Genomic DNA, 20,280 nt, shown 5'->3' with positions numbered 1-20,280 from the left:
AAGTACAAAAGCAGTACGCTTCATTTAGGTACCAATATGTACCTTGGAGGGACTAAAATGCACTTTTTAGGTACAAAGGTGTACCCAGCGACAGCTTTTGTACCTTTTTTTTCTGAGAGTGTTATTTTTATTATTTTGTATTATTATTATTATTATTATTATTTTACATGTTCATTTTATACTTTAGTTGTTGTTGTTATTCTTTGTTTTATACATTCTGAACTATTTTACAATGCCTTGTATTTGTCTTGTTTTTTGTTGCATTGTCTGTAATTGAACTAAATAAATAAATTTAAAAAAACTTTTAAAAAAAACTAAAAAGACTTTTAAAAAAAAAACAATGTCAGCTTCTTCAGCAAGAGCTTTGTGTGAAATTATCTGTCTATTTATTGTTTGTTTGAGTCAAGCAAATATATATAAGCAAGAAGAAGACAGAGAGAGAAAAGAAAAAGCACAGAGTAAATATTTTCGTGAAGCTGCACTTTTCTTTTCTTTAATTTCATTATCTTTTTCAGCTGGAATCTTTTCTTTTTATCCAGAACTAGAGCTCACTGCTTTTTGCAACAACACTGATTCATTTCTACATATCTGGAAAGAACTATTTTACATCAACAACTTTATCAAACGTTGTGAAAGTCATTTATTTCTTGTAAAGAGTTCATGATTTCCATCCCTTGTGACCCAATATCTGAAATCTCAGAAAGTGCTTCTTCATCCCTCATCTTCTGCATCACAATTTTCCTCACATTTTGAACTGTGATTGTTTTCCAGCACTATTTTCTCCACTACTAATGTCATTTTCCACATCTTCACTCCTTACATTGTTCACAACCATTTCTGTTATTTCTTAAGTATTTGGGGTAAAATCTCTTTACAATCTGTTCTGAAACATCAACACAGTTTCACTGATGATCCTAAGGAATAAACCCAAAACCAAGGATAGAGCGTCTGAGTGAATGTGGTCTGGACTGTGTGGATGAGGCTCATTGTGTCAGAGACGCTGTAGAAGGACAGAGTTCCTGCACTGTGATCCACATACACTCCTATTCTTCTGCTGATGGGCTTTACAGGGAGAACAGTGTGTTTGTTATTGTGCATGAAAGAGTAACTGGAGGAAGAGCAGGACAAACTCCAGGACTGACCATTACGTCCAAACAAACACTCATAACCCCATCCCTTCCTGCTGATGCTCTTATATGACACTGATATAAACGGACCATATTCACCACTGCACTCAATCTCCCAGTAACAGCGTCCACACACACTCTCTCTACACAACACCTGCGACCTCTGATCAAATCTGTCTGGATGATCAGGATACGGCTGTCGTGTGTCAGTGTAAGTAATCACTCTGTTACTCTCAGACAAACTGAGATGTTCATTCACTGTGTTCAGATCCAGAGTGAGCTGATGGGAATCTGATGGAGAGAAAACACATCAGAAACAGGAATTATGAATCTGTCTGATCTTTTAATGTATCTGAACTCTTCATGAATCAATGTTCAGTGTATCATCAGTGTCTCAGTACAGCTGACCAAATATCCTGTGCAAATCATCATTTACATGATCAATTATAAAACTCTTCTATCATGATTTATTTCTCCTTCTACAGGAAGAACATGAACACATTCAGTGAGTTTTTCTGCTTGTTTTCTAGTGACTCACATTGTAGGAAGTCGTTCCTGGTCTTGGGATTCATGTTGGTGAAAGTAACTGTGGAAATAAACAGACATGAACAGTGTGAAGAGAAATGACAAGATAAAATACATTCATTTCTACTATCTGATTCCAGTTTCAATACATACATAAGTATTTATTACTTCTAAACCATCAACCATCAAATGCTTACAGCATTTGTGGCTGTTGATGCACTATATTTATAAAGTGGGATGCGTTTTGGAAAATTATTTGTGTGTATGTTTTAACAATCGTAGGAACATTTCGGAAACGGTTGTACGTTCAGATTTGGGATCTTTCTCCACACGTCTGTATAAACGAGGCGCAGGACTTTACCTCCGTCTGAGATCTTCTTGATCTCCTCTTTGCAGAAATCCTCCAGTTTGTCTCTCAGCTGACGGACAGATTCTCTCACGCCATCAAAAGAGGAGAGAGAACTGAAGGAAACGTCGGGTTCGTCTGTAGATTCAGGAGGTGCTGAGAGAGACTGGAAACTCTACAGAAAACAGAAATCAAAACTCATCATCTCCACACTTCAGCCAATAACCTGCACTATATCAGATCTGAGCGGCTCTTGTTGACTTGACTTCTCTTCAGTGACTCGCTTCAATCCAGCACTTTCACACAATCAGCACATTCTTCTCATATTCATCATTTAATGCTACAAACTCTAGTATTTGACACTTAATAATAATATCATTTAAATTTAACTTTTATTATTTAATTGTAAATTAAATTTTTACTTAAAGGAGAACTCCGGTCAATTTTAACCATGAGCTCATTTTTTTGTACATTTGGAGTGCTGTCAGTACAGAGAACAACAACAAAAATCGGTGTTGCCTACACCGTGTTATCCTCTTTTTAAAATTTGCACCCTGTTGACTTCAATGGGGCAAGTTTTAAACCTGCTTTTAGCCTCTTAACATCCTTGATGTGTCATTACCCAGCAAACATTTGGACGTTTAATGACCGTTGAAAAGACGTCCGTCCGAGACGTCCCGTCATGGTTGAAAAATAGTTCCAAAATGGAAGTTGAACCGACGTCATTTCTGGCCGTGAATTCCACGTCTTTTCTGGCCGTGAATTCCACGTCTCTTCTGCGCGTCCCTGGACGTCTAAATGCGTCGTCATATGTGTTTAAATGTGTTGCTGCATAATTTAAGTGTATATATAAGCCTGCATATAAAATAATCACACACCTATTGTGTAACATCGTGAAAGACAATCAAGTCTTGAGGTTTAGCCTACACATCTTGACAAAGGTTCTAAAAAGGTTCAAAATTGGTCCAGTCAGACCTGAACGTCAATAAAACGTTTTAATCACGTGTACATCAAAAACAATAACACATTATTTGTGGACATAAGCAAAAAAGAAGCATGTTCTGATTAAGCACAACATTTTATTGATATTGAACAGCCAAAATTTCTCTTTATTTTTTTCAATGTTTAACATTTCGTGAGCTTAGAATTTTAAGGTTCTATCTCCACTTTTGGTTGAAATTGAGTTTTTGACAATCTGATCCATTAGGTGTTTATTAATGCCTGTGTGGTGTTATTTTTGTAAAAAAAAAAAAAAATTGTTAGTAGTTATTAATAAAATAAAAGGTTCCATCTCACAAAACATAAACCGAGTTTAAAAACTTTGATGCTCAATAAACTACAATAAACGGAGATAGAACCTTATAATTCTAAGCTCTCGATTTGTTAACCAAACTAAAATAACAATTGCAAAATACTGAATTATTATATAAAGATAGTTCACCCAAAAATGAAAATTATGTAATTTACTCACCAAATTCCAAACCTGTATGAGTTTCTTTCTTCTGCTGAACACAAAAGAAGATATTTTGAAGAATGTTTGTAACCAAGCAAATAGAGCATCCACTGACTACCATTGTTGGAGAAAAAATGATTATAAATGGGAAGCGACATCTGCTTGGTTACAAACATTCTTCTAAACATCTTTGTGTTTAGCATAGAAAGGTATACAGGTTTGAAACATGAGGTTGAGTAAATGATGACAATTTTCATTTTTGGGTGAACTATCCCTTAAACACATTGTTTGGCTCATTTTTTGTATCCACCACCCCCAGCTCTTCCTGGAGTGTGTTTCAGGTGTTCTGCCATTGCTGCATCAATTTCAGTGTCTGTAGCATGTGGGCTCCACCTCTTCACAGCATCTAAGGGAAGAGAATATATTTCTTTTTAAAATAAATGAAAATTAAAAATGAGGTAAATGACATGCACTTATTTTCAAAATATTTGTATGGTCTTCAGCTAAATTCAAAACAGCATTTGTCCCCTGCCTCTTCAATACCACTGTGGTGCCCTTGAGAAAGACCCTTAACTAGGTGTGTAACAGTGAGAAAGTGAACAGGACATTTCTGATAAAGACAGGTGGGCTGTGATGTCCCCTGAATAGACATGTTTGGCAATTCTAAAATTACAAAAATTTTAAAGCAGTTACTGAAAACATACATGTTCAAATCCAGCTAAACATTTCATTCTACTTCAGATAATTTACTTTCTGAAAGAAACTCTCAAAAGGCTACATTAATAATTTACAGTAATAACTTTGACTGTATCATTAAACATACTTTATACTATGGTATACCGTTGTATAAGTTCAAAGTAACTTTTAGCCTACTAGCTAATTTTAGCCAAACTCAGTTAGCCAATTTCAGTTGACAATGTGGGGCATCATTTCTTTCGGTTCATTCATGTCAAACAAGTAAAACTCTAGCACGTGAATCTAATAATACAAAATGTACGTACCCAACAGTAGATTTTTAATAATATGGGCCTCAATTCCTCCTCTCTTCGTGGTTGTTCAAACTTCAGTGTTCCGGAGTGAGTCTATGGGGAAAATGCGTTAACATCTCGTGAGATAATCTAACCTATCGCGGGATTTGGTAATGTCGGGAGATCTTTTGTTACATCTTGGCAGCACAGTTTTGGCAATTACATCCAACTCAGACATAAATGGTGACCAGATATATTTCTGTTTTACATGCATACATTCCATAAAAAAAAAAAAAAAACCACAACGTATCAGGTAGGCTACAGGTTGAAATAATGACTAAAATGCAGAGGCTTTGCATTCACTTAACCACACTGGGAACTGTGTGATTATAATTTATTTAAACAAGATAAAGTAAATATATTTACTTTGTATACAATTCGTGTATTTCATAAAGATAATTCCTGGGTTTTTTTTTTCTGTCTTGCTTGACTAGATGTGTAAAGGACGTCAGTGGACGTGTATTCACAGCCTTGACGTGTAAAGGACGTCAGTGGACGTCTTCACAACCTCTTAAAAACTACTTGGGCAATTAAATGAATTTTTGCAGTATTAACCATGCAAGGATTAAGCACAGCTTTTGCATATTTCACAAGGATTCCATGATGGAGGGTCATGATGGACTATAAATGCACGTGTAAAAGACGTCGCCAGGTGACGTCCTCTCACCCGATACTATAGACGTGTAAAGGACGTCAGTGGACGTATTCACACAACTTATTAAAACTTTAATTTAATAAAAAATTTAATTAATTATTGCAGTATTAACCACGCAAGGATTAAGCACAGCTTTATCACAATTGATTTCATAGAGGGTCATGATGGACTATAAATGCACGTGTAAAAGACGTCGCCATGGTGACGTCCTCTCTCACCCGAAACACAACATGGTATATATTGAACTACACGTAGCTAAAAGTCAAAATAACAATTATACATGCAACCTCAGATAACTGTAGACATGCACACATGTATCTGAATGCATTTTTAGGAAATGTTCTGTGTTACATATTTTTACCGATTTATGCCGTCATACCGCGACTATTTTTGGCCAGGGACACGACGTTGCCGTCGGACCAATGTTTGCTGGGTACAAGTGCACCAGCCATGTGAGTGATTCCTTCAGAGTGAACACGGGTGAATCTGACTGCAGTAGATGTGAAAGATATGAATAAAAGTGATGTTAATTCAGCCAGTGCACATACCTGTATTTACTTCCTGTTTTCGGTCGAAGTCCACAGTAGTCGATTGTCGAACTCATACTGTTGCTTAGTTAACTATGATCACGCACGTGAAATCAACAATCGACAGGATAACACGATGTAGGCATGAAGTCACGCCCAGTCTCAAATTCCGACCCGAATCCCTCTTATTTATTTAACTGTACAGGATTATAGAGGCAATCGCAGTGATCAGAGAAGGGCTCATTCAGCCCATCAGGCAATTGTTTAAGCATGTATGGGTTAGAAAAACTGGTATTTTTAACATGAAATGTTGCGCAATGCACCTTTAAAGTTACTGCTGAATGAACTGACACACATTTATGATGTTTAATTTTATCAACATTATCAATACTATCACCTTTGAAGATCACCTGGCCCAATTTTGGTGCCAATCACTGAAATTATTTTAGTATAAATAAAAGATTTCATTTAAATGAGGATGAAAAATCTAGTTGGCTGGATAGTGATACCATCAAGTTCACTGATTTCATCAAGACAGAAGAAACCAGAAGGAAAAATGAGTTAATATTTAATGGTAAATTTCCAAGGGCTTTGTAAGTGTGTCTCTTTAAACAGAAGATGATCAGATGAGAGTCTGACTGATGATTATATGATAACACAACACTTGACTGAATCTGACTGAATTCCTGACAACATCTCAGTCAACGGCTCATTCTGCTCTCATGAAATGTTTCTCTGTCATAGCAGGATCTTGCTCAAGTCCACTATGATCCTGTTCTTCTAGATCTCTGTTACCTGCAGGAACTGGATGTGATCTTGTGTGTGTGAAAGCTGCTCCAGCTCAGCGTCTCTCCTCCTCAGATCATTGATCTCCTGCTCCAGTCGCTCCAGTCGTCCTTCAGCTCGACTCACTGCAGTCTTTTCCTGATCTCTGATCCGCTGTGTGACCTCAGAGCGGCTTCTCTCAATGGAGCGGATGATCTCAGTGAAGATCCTCTCACTGTCCTCCACTGCTGTCTGTGCAGAGCGCTGTTACACACACATCACAATCACACAGTGGCTTCAGCACGACTGACAGAATCCAAACTGAGACGTCTCAAACTTCTCTTCTTCTCCAGACTCACCTTATGAGACTTCACAGCCTCTCTCAGATGCTGAAGATCTTTCTGTCTCTGCTGGATTCTCTGACGGATCTTCATCTGCGTCTCCTTCAGCTGTTTCTGGAGGACAAACCAATGACAGGAATGACACATCCCAGCAGGCACACAACGTCATATGACGTTGATATTCGGTTGAATTTTGGTTGCGACGTCGGATGACTAAAATCCAACATCAACTCAACGTCTAATGTCAACGTTAATCTGACGTCCAATACCGACGTCAGCTGACGTTGATATTTTGTTGTTTTTAGGTTGTGTTGTAAAGTTACCAAAATCCAACGTCTCTTTGACGTCGTAATGGTAACGTCCACACAATGTCAAATTCTAACATCATTAGACGTAGAAGTTTTGTTGGTTTTAGGTTGTGGTATTTACTAACCAAAATACAACGTCAAGCCAACGTCTCAAGACAACGTCATATTTACGTCAAACGCTGACATTCAGTCGTGAGGTATGGTGACCAAACCCCAACGTCACCTTGACGTCATAATGTTGACGTCCACACAACGTCAAATTCTAACACCATTAGACGTTGATATTTTGTTGGTTTTAGGTTGTGGTATTAACTAACCAAAATACAACGTCAAGCCAACGTCTCAAGACAACGTCATATTTACGTCAAACACTGACATTTAGTCGTGAGGTATGGTGACCAAACCCCAACGTCACCTTGACGTCTTAATGTTGACGTCCGCACAACGTCAAATTTTAACATCATTGGACGTTGATATTTTGTTGGTTTTAGGTTGTGGTATTAACTAACCAAAATACAACGTCAAGCCAACGTCTCCTGACAACGTTATATGATGTTTTATTAACAAAGTTCGGGAGGAACACGTTCTAATGATCAAACAATCAAGTCATTCCAACCAGCTGTCAGCAATCAGTAATCAACAGGTCCACTCAATCAGCATGATTAAAGGCCTATAAATACTCACAGTCGACTCACCCATTATCCTTGACAGTTTTCAGCATCCCTCCACCACCCCATCTCCTCACACTTACCTGGTTATCTTCCTAACCAAGAGATACGGGGGGAGTACTCTGGGTTCGGCCCAATTTCCGAGCTCGGAGCCCTCCCCCCGGACAGCACGCCAAATACGCATAACTATTTATTCTCTGATCATTCGTAAGTGTGAACTCGTGAAATTTGCGTCAAACACTGACATTTAGTTGTGAGGTATGGTGACCAAACCCCAACGTCACCTTAACGTCATGGGGTCCTATTTTAACGATCTGAAACGCAAGTGGCAAAGCGCAAAGCGCAAGTAACTTTGTGGGCGGGTCTTGGCGCTGTTGCTATTTTCCCGGCGGGATAAATGACTCTTGCGCCTGGCGCAAATCTAAAAGGGGTTGGTCTGAAGTAGCTTCATTATTCATAGGTGTGGTTTGGGCGTAACATGAAATAAACCAATCAGAGCGACATCTCACATTCCCTTTAAGAGCAGGCACGCTTGTTCTAAAGCGGATTCCTATTATAACGGCGGATTTGCCAGGCGCACGACAGGAGCGGTTCAAGGCCGAGGAGACCGACGTTCTCGTCAGGGACGTTGGGGATGGAGAAACACACCCAAATTAACTTCGGTTAAACAGGCGTATGATAATTTGGGTAAATGTGTAAGCTAGATGTATGCTTTTATAATAAAATGTCTATCTATCTATCTCTCTATCTATCTATCATAATAATGTATGATAACTGCTGCGTCTGTGTGTAGATGAGAGAATCAAAGTGTATGCGCATTGTGCACACGCTACATTGTTTAAGGCCAAGCATGCGCCCTTAAAATAGCATATGAATAACATGCGCAACGCGCCACTGACTTTAAACTGTTTTTTCGGTCAGTGGCGCAATTGTTTTCAAAACCTGTAAAATAGCATGAGGGAACGTTTGCACCGGAACACGCCTCCTCTTTGCGCTGAACCGCCCCGTGGAGCGCAAGTGTATTTCTTAGTTAACCGACGTGCATCTGTGGAGGGAAAAGTCCGCTTTGCGCGGGTGCAAAATAGGAATGATACATGCGGTGTACATGCGGTGTACAAAGTCAATTGCGCTGGGTGCAAGATAGGGCCCATAATGTTGATGTCCGCACAACGTCAAATTCTAACATCATTAGACGTTGATATTTAGTTGGTTTTAGGTTGTGATATTAACTAACCAAAATACAACGTCAAGCCAACGTCTCCTGACAACGTCTTATTTGCGTCAAACACTGATTTTTAGACGTGAGGTATGGTGACCAAACCCCAACGTCACCTTAACGTCATAATGTTGACATCCGCACAACGTCAAATTCTAACATCATTAGACGTTGATATTTTGTTGGTTTTAGGTTGTGGTATTAACTAACCAAAATACAACGTCAAGCCAACATCTCCTGAGAACGTTATATTTGCGTCAATCACTGACATTTAGTTGTGAGGTATGGTGACCAAATCCCAACGTCACCTTAACGTCATAATGTTGACATCCGCACAACGTCAAATTCTAACATCATTAGACGTTGATATTTTGTTGGTTTTAGGTTGTGGTATTAACTAACCAAAATACAACGTCAAGCCAACGTCTCCTGACAACGTTATATTTGCGTCAAACACTGACATTTAGTTGTGAGGTATGGTGACCAAACCCCAACGTCACCTTGACGTCATAATGTTGACGTCCATACAACGTCAAATTCTAACATCATTAGACGTTGATATTTTGTTGGTTTTAGGTTGTGGTATTAACTACCCAAAATACAACGTCAAGCCAACGTCTCCAAACAACTTCATATTTACGTCAAACACTGACATTTAGTCATGAGGTATGGTGACCACAACCTAATATGTTGTGGTCACCATACCTCATATCCTTTTCTACACGCTGAAATGTCAATCACTCATCACTGTAACTTCAGTACATCCTATAACTTAATTGTGTCTTATACCTGACCTTAAGATGATCGTTGAAACGGTAGGCAAAAAAGTGGAGCAACATCTAAATGCGCAAGCAACCTTACGTTGTCCATTGCATGTAGAAGTGCTAAATACTGACATTTAGTCGTGAGGTATGGTGACCAAAACCCAACGTCTCCTTGATGTCATTATGGTAACATCCACACAACATCAAATTCTAACATCATTAGATGTGACATTTTACAATTTACTTGTGACATTAACTTACCAAAATCAAACGTCAAGCCAACGTCATATTCACGTCAAACACTGACATTTCGTCATGAGGTATGGTGACCAAAACCCAACGTCTCCTAAACAACAATGTTAACATCCACACAACATGAAATTCTAACATCATTAGACACTGATATTTTGGGGGGTTTTAAGTTGTGTTGTAAAGTAACAAATATTCAACATCTTTCCAATGTCAACATCTGCTAATTCTAACATACGCCTAGATATTTTCTTGGTTTTAAGTTGTGTTGTAAAATCCGACATTGTGCCAATGTCTCAAGCTAACGTCATATTGATGTCAAATACTAAATGTGAATGCCCAGCAAACATTGGTCCGACGGCAACGTCGTGTCCCTGGCCAAAAATAGTCGCGGTAGGACGGCATAAATTGGTAAAAATATGTAACACAGAACATTTCCTAAAAATGCATTCAGATACATTTGTACATGTCTACAGTTATCTGGGGTTGCATGTATAGTTGTTATTTTGACTTTTAGCTACGTGCAGTTCAATATCTACCCTAGTTGTGTATCGGTTGTGAGAGGACGTCACCTGGCGACGTCTTTTACACGTGCGTTTATAGTCCATCATGACCCTCTATGAAATCCGTGTTGAAATATGCAAAAAAAATATGCTTAATCCTTGCATGATTAATACTGCAATAACCCAGCACACATTGGTCCGACTGCACGTACGTCGTGTCCCTGGCCAAAAACAGTCACAAGTGGACGTCCACTAGGTGACGTCCTTTACACGTGCATTTATAGTCCATCATGACCCTCTATGAAATCCTATGAAATATGCTAAAGCAATTATGCATACACCTTGGTCAACACTACAGTAGTTAATTTAAGTGCCCCAAGTAGTTTTTAAGAGGTTCTGAAAAGACGTACACTGACGTCAAAACTGCTGCCGAGATGTTGTAACAAATCTCGCGATATTGCAAAATCCCGCGATAGGATGTAGTGTATTATCTCGCGATTTGGGGCGTTTTCTTTTTGAACAACCACCGTACCACGAGGCGAGCAGGACTTGAGGGTGCATCGTGTGTTGCAGAATTACAGAAAGTCGACGAATTACAAAAAAAATCTGCTTTTGGGTAAGTACATTTTGTGTTATTTTATAAATGTGATTGAGTTTTACTTGTTTTACTCGAAGGAACCAAAATAAATGATTCACACATTGTCAACTGAGATGTAGTTTGAGTTTGGATAAAATTAGCTAGTAGGCTAAAAGTTAATCGGGTTAAAGGCAGGGTTCTATACATTTTGCGACTATTTTTCCTGCTGGTGTGACCAAATTGTGTTATATGTCGCGCTGGCGCGACCGCAACGTTGCCCAGCAGCGAATGGTAAACAAAATGAAAGCGGAACGAAACTACGCTACTCGTTTGTGCTTCACGGACAGTTTATTGGTTCGGACCAATAATAGTCCACAAATCATTTAAACTTGTAGCAGAGCCCGTCTACGGAGAGCCTACCCACTCCCTATTAAGCTCTATTGTACCGAATTTTGGTTGTAGTACCACCAGAGTTCCACTGGGGGCGATCGCCATGAGTGCAGAATGAATGGGAGTCAATGGGGCTAGACAGCTAAATTTGTCTCTTTCACCCGATTGCCGTTGAGAAATCTCAGATCTGATTGTAGATTTTGCAAGTTCAACATGGGTTTTAGGTCGAAAGTTGAACGAACGAGTACTTATGTCCTTTTGATTTCTTACAGGTTGAGTTGTTGTTGCCCATAACACGCTAGCATTCTGCTAATGAACACTGATTGGTCAGTGAAGGACTGATTACGACCAGAGATACCGCTTGATGGCATCGTGTCATCCGCAGCGGGACCAGAAACAAACAAAACAAAAACTCTTCTAGCACGTGTGTTTACCTGTGTCAGCTGTGTTGTCGATGCCTCGAGTGAAAAGAAAGTGCAGAGCGCGAACGCACCAGAGTGAGTGAAGGATTGCCGTTAAGCAGTATCTCTGGTCGTACATGTGTATGACGTCATTGACACTTTAAAACACTTTTTAAAGCAAATAAGTGACTCAAAAAAATCTAACACCCAGCAATGTGTAATTTATTTGCATCTCCTTTCGAATACAACATTCAAATTACTAGACAAAAAATTATATCCTGAGAAAAGTGGATTTTTATTGGTATAGCTCCATAGACCTCCATTCATTCTGCACTCGTCCTGTGAGCGCCCTCATATGGAATCAGAGAGGAACTGCAACCAGTTCAGAAGCCGGAAGTGTACTGAGAGTGAAACTTCTCGCCATATTAGACATTCTCTGCTTGTAGGAAAACACATATATATATTAGTACCAGTCAAAAGTTTGGGAACATTACTATTTTTAATGTTTTTGAAAGAAGTCTCTTATGCTCATCAAGCCTGCAGTTAAAAAAAACAAAACAAAAAAAAAAACAGTAATATTATGAAATATTATTACAATTTAAAATAATGGTTCTCTTTTTTAATATATTTTAAAATGTAATTTATTTTTGTGATGCAAAGCTGAATTTTCATCAGCAAGTACTCCAGTCTTTGGTGTCTTATGATCCTTCAGAAATCAGTCTAATATGATGATTTGATACTCAGTTATTATCAATGATGGAAACAGTTGTGCTGTTTAATATATTTTTTTTGAATACTTTTTTCAGGATTCATTGATGAGTAAAACGTTAACAGCATTTATTCATAAAAACAGCATTTATTCATAAAAACAGCATTTATTCCAAATAAAAACATTTCTAACAATATAAATCGTTACCATCACCTTTTATCAATTTAACGCATCCTTGTTGAATTAAAGTACTAGTTTCTTTAAAAAAAATAGTTATTTTTCCCAAACTTTTGAACGGTAGTGTATATTGTTACAAAAGATTTCTATTCTAAATAAATACAGTTCTTTTTAACTTTTTATTCATCAAATAATCCTGAAAAAAGTATCTCAGGTTATAAAAAAAATATTAAGCAGCACAACTGTTTCCAACATTGATCATAAATCATCATATTAGAATGAATTCTGAAGGATCATAAGACACCAAAGACTGGAGTACTTGCTGATGAAAATTCAGCTTTGCATCACAAAAATAAATTACATTTTAAAGTATATTAAAAAAGAGAACCATTATTTTAAATTGTAATAATATTTCATAATATTACTGTTTTTTTTTTTTTGTTTTTGTTTTTTTTTAAACTGCAGGCTTGATGAGCATAAGAGACTTCTTTCAAAAACATTAAAAATAGTAATGTTTCCAAACTTTTGACTGGTACTGTACTGTATATATATATATATATATATATATATATATATGCTCTTTTTAAAATATATTAACTTTCATTATTTTGATTGTGGTGTCACATTTAGATTCAGCAGCTGTCCAGAGTTGGTGGATCTGTAAACAAAGTCATGAACAGGTCTGTTTTTACCTTTAATTGTTTGAGTGTATTGCTGCATACTATTTATGGTGAAAAATGTGTGTGTGTGAATCATGTAAAATGCCTTAATAGCAAATTTCAATATGAGGGGTTGTGGTCAAAAGAAGCCATTCAAAGCTACACCTTTGTATGATGTAATTTTGGCCTTATGACATTCAAAAAAAATCTTTGTATAATATTAATGTAATTTTTATTAACTTGTATCTATTCAGGGGACATTCTTTAAAAGACCACCTGTCTTTATCAGAAATGTCCTTTTCACATTTACACAGTTGCATACCTAGTTAAGGGTCTCTCTTAAGGGCACCACAGTATTGAAGAGGGCTTTTTTTTTTTAAGTTCATGTCATTTACCTCAAAATGAACCTTTTTGTTTGTTTGTTGTTTAACCATATTCTCTTCCCTCAGATGCTGTGAAGATGAGGAGCCCAAATGCTAGACTCAGACATTGATGCAGCAATGGCAGAACACCTGAAGCACACTCCAAGAAGAGTTGGGGGTGGTGGATATAAAAAATGAGCCATAAACAAAACCATAAAGCCATAAACCAATTTCATAGACTCTAAAAACTTTTATTTATGGCTGTTTAACAGTAATGCAAGACTGCTAGTAACTGGAAGTTAATACTGCCAAGGCTCTGACACAGTGATGGAATATTATAGAAAGACTGTAACGTATAATGTGTTGACTGTTCCTGTACTTTTGTTATATTCTAGTTTGATTGCATGACTGCTTAACCTTAATGTAAAACTGTTAGAGAAATGCCATTGCCACAGAATTTACCACATTGAACTATTTTTAGTATCTTTCTTTTAATCCTGGCTGTTTAACAACTGGGAGACAATTTCAAGTGTAATATTCACAATAAAATGTTGTGCTACATTACGACATTCTTTTTGTTTGCTTTAGTCCACAAATAATGTGTTGATGTACACGTGTTAAAACCGTTCTATAGACGTCCAGGTCTGACCGGACCGATTTTGGACCTTTTTAGAACCTTTGTCAAGTTCAGATGTGTAAAACCAGTATAGGTGCGATTTATTTTATTTGTAGGCTTATATATACACCTACATTTGGCAGCAACGCACCTTATAAACATCCAGAAGAAGACTAATTCTGACGTCCAGGGACGCGCTGAAGAGACGTGGAATTCACGGCCAGATGACGTCAAAGACGTCGGTTCAACTTTCATTTTGGAACTATTTTTCAACCATGACGGGACGTGTCGGACGGACGTCTTTTCGACGGTCATTACACGTCCAAATGTTTGCTGGGTGAATGTGTTGTTGGGTCACAATCTCACTTCTAAATTGTTGTGAGGTATGGTGGTCTAAACCCCGCTATGAGACAATGTTAACATCTAGGCAAACAACATTCCATTATTAGATGTTGTTGTTTTGTTGACTGCACATCATGGTTACTAACCAAAACACAAACGTCAGCATGCTAATGTACATACATCTAAAATAGGATACAGGCAACATTAGACAAATTTGATACGATTTCAGTTATGGTGTTGGGTAAGATAAATCAATGTCTCAAATACCCCAACTTCAAGCTTCCTGTAAGCATGGCTCTTTATTTTATTTAAGGTGATAGTTCAGATTATCCATAGATTTTCTGGTCCATGCAAGTGTAATAGATCAAGTTGACCCAGTGTGTTCCCTGTCAGAAGAACAAGCTCGACTTCACCAGGAGTGTGCTGATCTAAAATGAATGAACTACCTGCAAGCAACTGAAAGACTGTTGTGCGCACAACAACACACATTGGTTCGGGATTTATTAATGGTTTATACTTATTTCTACAATTATATAATGAATCCTAAACCACCTTGTGTTGTTTTGCATTTTTTTATATAAATATATCAGCTGGGTTGCTGCTCAAAATTATGTTGTTTGCAGGTGTATACACTATATTCATTTTGGAGCAGCACACTCCCAGTAAGGTGTTCATTCTCACAAGAGAAAATGGTTCAAATTGGGATGATCTACATTATGGAACAGCAAATACACTGTGTGGGTGAAATGTTTAAGTTGTGCCTTTTGGTAATGATCAAAATCTCCTAAGTCACAATACAGCAGTTTGTCAGCGACTAATGAATACAGCAGACGTCAACCACCAGACAAAAGTTTTAGCTGTTTTATCAGGGCTACTTATCAGGTGAGTTGGACCTCATGGCACTGAAATTTTGGTTATAGCGTTTATAACACATGGCCTTAATTTGGATTCCATGAGACACAGACATACATTGCACCCATAATTTATTTATCAAGTTGTGCTTAACAGTGCAGCTGTCAGACAAACGCAGTAATTATTATTAGTATACAATAATGATGATAATATGAACAACAATAATAATAAAATCAATTTAGCCTATTGACGTGTGTAAAAACAAATTGTAGAATGTTGCAGGTAACCCAAGAAATTTGAAAGTAATTCCTAACCAATCACAGTTAGGCATCAATTTGAAAATAATTCCTAACCAATCACAGTTAGACATCAAAGACCTCACGTTTCCTCTCCAGCTGTTGTACTGGCGGGCTGTGCACTGCACACACAGTGCACACCAGACTGACCAGAGCCATAGAGAGAAAGAGTTGCGACACTCCCATAGACCTCCGTTGTAAAAAATGGCGGCGCTTTTAACCGCCTACTTCCGGGATTTGAAGATCGGAATAGTTCCAAACACTGTCATTTGGGCGTTGGACCCCATTCACTTACATTGCTGCGCATCGAGTTGTTCTAGAGTTAAGTTGCTGAAATATCGACCTCTTTTGATTTGTCAACTGTCTATATTGTATCAGAGGCCCTTTGCGTAAAAAATGTTACTGCTATTTACTTAAAAAAATTATGGTAACAAATTACACATAATATTTTTGAGTAGTTAAAGCTTGATTTCATTCATGAAATCTACCTGAATAAATCATGTAAAATGCCCTAATTTATTTAGTCTATGACATAATGAATTAAAAAATTTTTGTGAAATGTGCTTTTTTATTTGAAGTATTTTTTATTCTCAAGTGAATGGATATGACCTGTTTATATTTGACTTTAAGATATATTGTTTTATAAAAAAATGTATGCTGCTAGGACAATACAGAATCAAACTTGCTACTGCACTATCATTAGCAGAGTTATTGCTACATGTATGTAACAATATGCTTCAGATTATTTAAAAAATGCAGTTATTCACAACCTAACCATAAGTGTAACCGATGTTAGGGCCGAGGGACAATTACCACACTCCGGAGGAGCAGACACCAGAGGCAGACAACAGAATGACTTTTAAAGGTAGGTTTTTATTAATTTAAAAGAATAAAAACAGTGCTGAGAATATTCGTGGCTGGAACCCGGTTGGGGAAGAGGAACTGGGGGGGAAATATTCCTCTTCTCTACTGGCTCGTGGGTGGGACAATGGCTTCTTCTCGTCTTTTCGACTCGTCAGAAAGGTGCTTATGGGACAGACAGAAATTTCTTCTCGTTTCCTTGACTCGAAGTGTACCTGTAGGACGGACCGAGGCTTCTCGCCTTCAGCTTTCCCCACGGACAGAGCAGGTAAGTATTCGGCTCGTGAAGATGTTCTTAGGACAGCTGATCGAATAACAGCAGCTTCCTCACCTCTTCGGAGGGACAGACAGTGACGGTGCTCAGCCTCGGCTTGGGGACGTGTTCATGGAACAGCCGATCGAATGACAGCAGCTTCCTCACCTCTTCTCTTCGGAGGGACAGACAGTGACGGTGCTCAGACTCGGCTTGGGGACGTGTTCATGGAACAGCCGATCGAATGACAGCAGCTTCCTCACCTCTTCGGAGGGACAGACAGTGACGGTGCTCAGACTCGGCTTGGGGACGTGTTCATGGAACAGCCGATCGAATGACAGCAGCTTCCTCACCTCTTCGGAGGGACAGACAGTGACGGTGCTCAGACTCGGCTTGGGGACGTGTTCATGGAACAGCCGATCGAATGACAGCAGCTTCCTCACCTCTTCGGAGGGACAGACAGTGACGGTGCTCAGACTCGGCTTGGGGACGTGTTCATGGAACAGCCGATCGAATGACAGCAGCTTCCTCACCTCTTCTGAGGGACAGACAGTAACGGTGGATCAAGCAATAACAAGTGAGACAGGACTGTGGTAATTTACCCGCCTTTACTCTCGTTCCGTGCGTAGCAGAGCGGCGTCGTTGGGAGAGTTCGTGAGACTGGACTTTCGTGGACTTGAGAGACAGTGCTCGTGGAGTGTGGTACTCGGGGTGCGTTGAGCTCTTTCCTCCCACCATACACTCAAGTGGGAACCTGGACACAGCTTTAGGCAGATCAATTTGAAAGAATCTTCACAGTCATAAGTCAATATTCATCCATCAAAGTTTCAGAGGAAACGCAGTCGTTTGATCTCACCACACTTGTGCATAAATCACTCTTATAAATCTTCACACGTGTGCGCTTCACTCTTTCAGACACTGCAAACTCACTTCATCTCCACAGTGATTAATCGACTCGTTTCTCTTCTCTCTGTAGGGTGGATGACTCGAGGAATAATGTTTTCAGAAGATCAGCATGAACACATCAACGATCCTCCCAGCTGTTTCAGTTACTACGCTTCGTTCTGTCAACAAGATCACACACACTGCCCGCAAACAAAGGTTAGTTGCACACTGGTGATGGTCAATCTTCAAATGTGGTTTTCTCAACGGGTAATAAATGGAAGGGTGCACTTAACTTTTCCTCGGTGAGTCACTCAACATCCTGCAGTGGTTTTCTCTCTCACTTACTTCATTGCGTTGCTGTCTGTGGTTTCTTCAGAAAACTCACTAAATGAGCATGCCTCGGGGAATCTCACAGTAGAACTCCGATCCGGCATTAAACCTTCAGCCTTCTTATTTCACCACCGTTGTCAGAACACACACTGCTGCCTGCCCGTGCCCCACACTGCTCAAACACTCCGTTTTTATGCTCCTTTTCCTGAGCACATGCTTCAATGAAGCGCAGCTGATTTGATTCAGCTGGCGCTCGTTATGGCCAACACTCAACAGAGCCAGAATTAGAACCAATGAGGAATCTTTTTGGATTTGCCAGGTTTTCACCCGGTGACACCCCCCCCCACCGGATCCGTTCTAGTCCCGAGAACGGGGCTCAGACTCCCACTCTCCGTATCTTGCAGGGGGTACTCCTCGGGTCTCCCGTTGGGAGCGTCGAGCTGGGGCAGCGGGTTCTTCCTCTCTTGGCTCCGGAGTGGGGGCTCTACGGATCATAGCCCAGCCCACCCAAGGTGGTGCAGGGGCCACAGGCGCTGGTGCCTCTGGCTCTTGTCTCGGGTAATTGGGGCAGGGGCGCAGCAAGTTTCGGTGCAGGACTCTCACGGGGCCGGGCTTACCCTCGGGACGGATGGTGTACACGGGCTGGTCAGGCCTCTGCCGTCGCTCCACTACGTAGGGGGTGGTCTCCCACCGGTCGCTAAGTTTCCCCTTCCCTTGGCGCCGGTTATCCCGCACCAGCACCCGTTCTCCGGGCAACAAAGGGGCCTCTCGGGCAGTGCGGTCGTACAAGCGCTTGTTTTTCTTGGCTGCTACATCGAGATGTTTGGATACCTTGTCATAGGCAGAGTGGAGTTGGCGGTGGTGTCGATGTACCCATTCGGTAGTGGTGGCGGGGGCCTCAGCTGGAGCCGTCCCCAACAGCAGATCCGTGGGCAGACGTACATGTCTCCCAAACATCAGGTAAGTAGGGGCATACCCCGTTGTGCTGTGGATACTGTTATTGTAGGCCTGTACCAGGGCCGGTAGACTGTCCGTCCAGTACCCTTGGTGGTCCGCATCCAAAGTCCCTAACAGACTCAGGAGCGTCTGATTAAAACGTTCACACCCCCCGTTCCCCTGTGGGTGATAAGGCGTGGTGCGGGTCTTCCGGCATCCGTACAGATTGCATAGCTCCTGGACGACACGGGACTCAAAGTTCGGCCCTTGGTCGGAATGGAGCGTCTCAGGGCATCCAAAGGGCTGGAAGACGTGTCTCCATAGAGCACTGGCAGTGGTGGTGGCGGTCTGATCTAAGGTTGGTATGGCCCAGGCATATTTGGTGAATAAATCGGTGACTACCAAGATGTTCTGGTAGCGATCGGTAGGGCGACTTAAGGTCAAAAAATCCATAGCCACCATATGTAACGGGGCTCTAGGTCTCACTGAGACCATGGGGGCCCTCACGTCTCGCCGGGACTTGAACAGCGTACAACGGGGGCATCCTTGTACATACCTCCCCACCGACTCTTCTATCCCACTCCAAAAGAAGTGCCGGCGCAGTAGTGACACCGTCCGTTCTTGGCCCTGATGTCCTAGCTGGTCATGATAGGCCTGGAGCAACGGCTGGATTTGGGTTTCGGGCACCACCACTTGGGATACCAGCTCGTGGGTCCTGGAGTCCAGAACGGACCTGCAGATCACACCATCTCGCAACTTCAATCTTTTCCACTGCCCCAGAAGCTTCCTTACTCTCCCCGGATGTTCCCGTCGTTCTTCCGCCCCAGGGAGTTCGTTCCGCTCCAGGTAGGTACGTAGGGTAGCCAACCCTGCATCCTGTTCTTGCCGTTCCCTCCATCGACGGGGGTCCCATCCCCAACTTACTGGTACTCCCTCCGCTCGTGCTCCAGGTGCTTCCACTACTCCCACCATCAGCCCTTCTTCTGGTTCTGGCCCTGGCATTCCCCCTTCTCTAGCTGGTGGTAATCGGGACAGGACATCGGCATTTATGTGCTCTCGGCCTGGTCGATATTGTAGCCGATAGTTGAAGTTGGCGAGCTGGGCCACCCACCGCTGCTCCACCGCCCCTAGCTTCGCGGTTTGGAGATGCACCAGTGGA

The 20,280-nt window shown here is 40.5% G+C and overlaps 1 protein-coding gene across 1 annotated transcript in view; it reads right to left on the bottom strand.

Moving 5' to 3' along the window:
• Window positions 1–366: 366 nt before the first annotated feature.
• The window catches only part of LOC308702648 (tripartite motif-containing protein 16-like), a 41,011-nt gene continuing 21,097 nt past the window's right edge, over window positions 367–20,280 (bottom strand). The window contains exons 2-6 of the mRNA XM_081385657.1: window positions 6,786–6,881; window positions 6,457–6,690; window positions 2,014–2,173; window positions 1,666–1,713; window positions 367–1,418 (exon numbers count right to left, since the gene is read on the bottom strand). Of these exons, the coding sequence (XP_081241783.1) occupies window positions 892–1,418; window positions 1,666–1,713; window positions 2,014–2,173; window positions 6,457–6,690; window positions 6,786–6,881 (1,065 nt within the window). The 3' untranslated portion in view covers window positions 367–891. The remainder of the gene's footprint in view (window positions 1,419–1,665; window positions 1,714–2,013; window positions 2,174–6,456; window positions 6,691–6,785; window positions 6,882–20,280) is intronic.

The sequence above is a fragment of the Scardinius erythrophthalmus genome, assembly GCF_964197995.2.
Source record: "Scardinius erythrophthalmus genome assembly, chromosome: 1".
Taxonomy (NCBI): Eukaryota; Metazoa; Chordata; class Actinopteri; order Cypriniformes; family Leuciscidae; genus Scardinius; species Scardinius erythrophthalmus.
This window is presented reverse-complemented; position numbering and strand designations above follow the sequence as displayed.